The sequence below is a fragment of the Pinus tabuliformis genome, chromosome 2_1, assembly GCF_031772625.1.
Source record: "Pinus tabuliformis cultivar Carrire ecotype Pingquan chromosome 2_1, CPIR1, whole genome shotgun sequence".
Classification (NCBI taxonomy): domain Eukaryota; kingdom Viridiplantae; phylum Streptophyta; class Pinopsida; order Pinales; family Pinaceae; genus Pinus; species Pinus tabuliformis.
This window is the reverse complement of record NC_142299.1, coordinates 516106414-516107684: the sequence shown is the minus strand read 5'-3', so window position 1 is coordinate 516107684 and position 1271 is coordinate 516106414. Positions and strand designations below refer to the sequence as shown.

Here is a 1271-nt window from a genome sequence, read left to right as displayed (position 1 = left end):
AAAATAATATCTAGATAGATGTTTCAGTTGGTCGATTATTTGGCCGCAAATTATATGGTCTTCTTAGGTCGCTCCACTACAACGAGCAACAAATTTTATTCTATTAATGCAAATCCTGCAACCAACGAACCTAGGGTTTATCAATTAAAACTGTTTTTGGCATATTAATGCAACCCTTTACTAGGAAAGCAACCAAACAAAACAAACCACTCAAAACAACCTTGAATTATAAAGCTTAAGAAGCCAATATAAAGAAAGAAAACTGAAAAATCTTGGCAGACTCTGGATCTCTGCACCTTAGCAAAATCTCACGCTTTGCATGTCTACTGTAAAATCCTGCCTAGGCTAGGGAACGAGCTTCAGAACTATGTTGAGAATAGATATGCTCCATTCTAAAGCTCTGGAACTTCGAAGCCGATTTCCGAACTTTGCTGCAATATCTCTTCAGCCATGGGCTATCCACTCTCCAATTACATTTCACCTGCACAAGATACAATGAACACCATGAAAGAAAACAATTTCCCCTTACAATGCAATCAGAATATATTAATTCTAAAGCCAGAAAGAGAGGAGAGGACTTATTACCTATTGGATAAGGACCTTACAATCTCCAACGGGGGTGATGTGGGCGATGTTGAGCCAGAGAGCATGTTGAAGACCAACGATTAGGGTTTTGTAAGGAGAAGCATTGTTACGTAGTCTGAAGCAATCATTACCATATGCGCTGAACTTCTCCACAACAAAAGCATCATCGTCGTTGTAAATAATGAAACCAGTGTTGCCATGACCAGGGTTTGGTGTGTATGACGTAGCATCGTAGCCAAAGGTGCATTCATATCGGATGAGAGCGAACCCTATTGTTTTGGGAAGTCGAATGTTGGCAAGACTAGTCTCTGGTTGTTTGAGGAAGCCGAATGTTGGCGAGACTACGAGTTGTGCCATTCAAATTCAAAAGTAAATTTTGGGTAAAATGCGACAATTTTAAAATTCAAATTTGATGGATGATGGTTGATGTATTCTATATGATGAATCAAATGATATGGGGACAACGTGGAGGGCATACCGACATATGGCATGGGATGGTGATGGTTAGGCTGCATACAAAGAGAGGTCCCATCATAGTATTGTTAAGGCATTCTATACCCTATAACATAGTTTCTATTTCTCGCCGTCATAAAGTATCTTCTTACCCTCTTCGGGGATTACATGTCTCCAATGACTATAATGTTCGACTTGTTGATTTACCTACAGGTCGGAGCATCTTCCATGGA

At 39.8% G+C, this 1271-nt stretch overlaps 1 protein-coding gene across 1 annotated transcript; it reads right to left on the bottom strand.

Moving 5' to 3' along the window:
• Positions 1-340: 340 nt before the first annotated feature.
• On the bottom strand, positions 341-942 carry LOC149201216 (uncharacterized). The gene is made up of 2 exons (XM_089401225.1): positions 601-942; positions 341-481 (listed from the first exon to the last, which is right to left on the bottom strand). Exons 1-2 carry the CDS (start codon positions 940-942, stop codon positions 341-343), a joined length of 483 nt encoding a protein of 160 aa, XP_089257351.1.
• Positions 943-1271: the final 329 nt, after the last annotated feature.